This window comes from Emiliania huxleyi (genome assembly GCF_000372725.1).
Source record: "Emiliania huxleyi CCMP1516 unplaced genomic scaffold EMIHUscaffold_10, whole genome shotgun sequence".
Classification (NCBI taxonomy): domain Eukaryota; phylum Haptophyta; order Isochrysidales; family Noelaerhabdaceae; genus Emiliania; species Emiliania huxleyi.
The window spans coordinates 361,159-362,894 of record NW_005202427.1 but is presented as its reverse complement, the minus strand read 5'-3'; the positions used below and the strand labels follow the sequence as shown (position 1 = coordinate 362,894).

At 67.4% G+C, this 1,736-nt stretch overlaps 1 protein-coding gene across 1 annotated transcript; it reads right to left on the bottom strand.

Annotated features, from left to right (window-relative positions):
- Positions 1–1,086: 1,086 nt before the first annotated feature.
- EMIHUDRAFT_351225 (hypothetical protein) lies at positions 1,087–1,519 on the bottom strand. Its single transcript, XM_005793580.1, has one exon. The coding sequence runs from the start codon at positions 1,343–1,345 to the stop codon at positions 1,151–1,153; it is 195 nt and encodes a 64-aa protein (XP_005793637.1). The 5' UTR covers positions 1,346–1,519; the 3' UTR covers positions 1,087–1,150.
- Positions 1,520–1,736: the final 217 nt, after the last annotated feature.

Below are 1,736 nucleotides of genomic sequence, written 5' to 3'. Positions count from 1 at the left end.
GGGCAAGCCTTCCCCACCACTGCTACTCTGTAATGCATGCAACTCAGCAGTGGTCGCAAGCGTCGCAAAGGGCAGGGAGGCAACCTTGCGCGCTGTCGAACGCTTCCCCGGCCCAGACAGAGGCATCACAGTCATGCTCTGGCCAGCGTCTGGTGGGTCGGCACTGCGCAACACACGCCGCAATCAGCCTGAGAGCAGATGATGGGGTGGGTGCGGGTGGACGAGGGTGGAGCCGAGTTGGGTGGGAGAGGGAGCACGAACGTGCAGCGGTGCCGAGGGTGGGTTGATGGCACCGCCTGCGGCCGCCCGGGCGATGACGGATTGCGCGATGTGGCAGTGCGGCAGGCCCCGCTTCTGGAACTCAATGACGTCGAGGTGCGCCAGCCTTTGCGAGGAAGCGTCTGGACGTGCTTGGCGGTTGACGCCGGCCCGCCACTGCGCCTCGTGCGCGTCCACCTCCGTCGAGGTCGACGCGTCGAGATCGGAGCGCATCACCGAGACGCCAGAGCCCGCCTTCGCCGACATGATTCCCCGCCGGAGAGCTCGGTGAGTGTGCCGTCGCCCGAAACGGAAAACCGGCCGCGGGGAAATATAAGGTAAGATTTAAGCTACCCGTACCTGCAACCGTACCCGGCTACCCGCCGCGTGCGACATGCCAGTGGCGCCGCTGGCCATCCCGGCTGCTGCCGCCGCCCCTCTCGACGCCGCTGCCCTCGCCGCCGGCAGCGACCGCGCCGCCGACGTCGGTCGCGCTGGACGGCAGCGCGTCCCCAGCCTCGCCGTCGCTCTTCTTGCCGTCGCTCGCCTCACCGCTGGTATTAGGGGCCGCGCTGCCGGCGCCGAGCGTCACCTGCCTCCACGTCTCTTCCTCTAAGGAGAGGAGAGGCTCGGCGTCCGGGTAGCCGTCGTACTCGACCGCATCCACACGAGCCGGCCGCCCGAACCCTCCTCCCGCCACGTGATGGTGGCCGACCACCACCCTGCTCGCGTAGGATCTCGACGTGCGTGCCTGTCTCGACGACAGCGTGCCCGGCCAGCCTCGCCGTCGCGTCCAAGCGCAGCCGCTCCGCCGCGCCTCCTGCGTCTCCGCGGGCTGCCGCAGCACATAGTGTCGGCCGTACTCCGCCACGCCCGCGAGGACGTCAGCCGCTCACCGTCTCGACTGCCGCCTCGATTGGCGGAGGGGCTCGACCCGTCGTTCCGCAAGGCGCGCGATACACATTCCGTGACCTACCGCGCTGGAGGACTCCTGGTGCGCCGCCCGTCGGTCGACGCCCTCGCCCCTGCGCTCCACCAACGACGCCGTCGCTGTCCTCGCCGACGTGACCGTGATCCGAGGCCCCATATGTGCAGACCGCAGACGCCATTGGATGCAGCCGAGATGCAAAATCCAGAACCGCCGTTTTTTATGACCAATACGAGCCGTCCCCCCCTGCCCCCCCCCCCTCTTGGACGCGTCCACCCTCCGTCCAACATTCGCGTCCCCTCTTTTACATACATAAATTTCTATTTGCAGCCCCGCGCAAAGCCAGCGACGTAACCGCCTGATACCCATTTCTCGCGCGCGTACCCTTTTTTTCCTCCAGTGGAGAGAGTAGCGCCCGTGCCAGAGGACGCGCCTCCTCCTAGAGCGGCCGCACACTGCTCGCTACCCCCCCTGCACAACTAAGCTCATGGCCGACCCCCCCCAGAAGCAGCGCTCTGCTGCTGGTGGGGTCGGGACCCAGCTAAGCTGA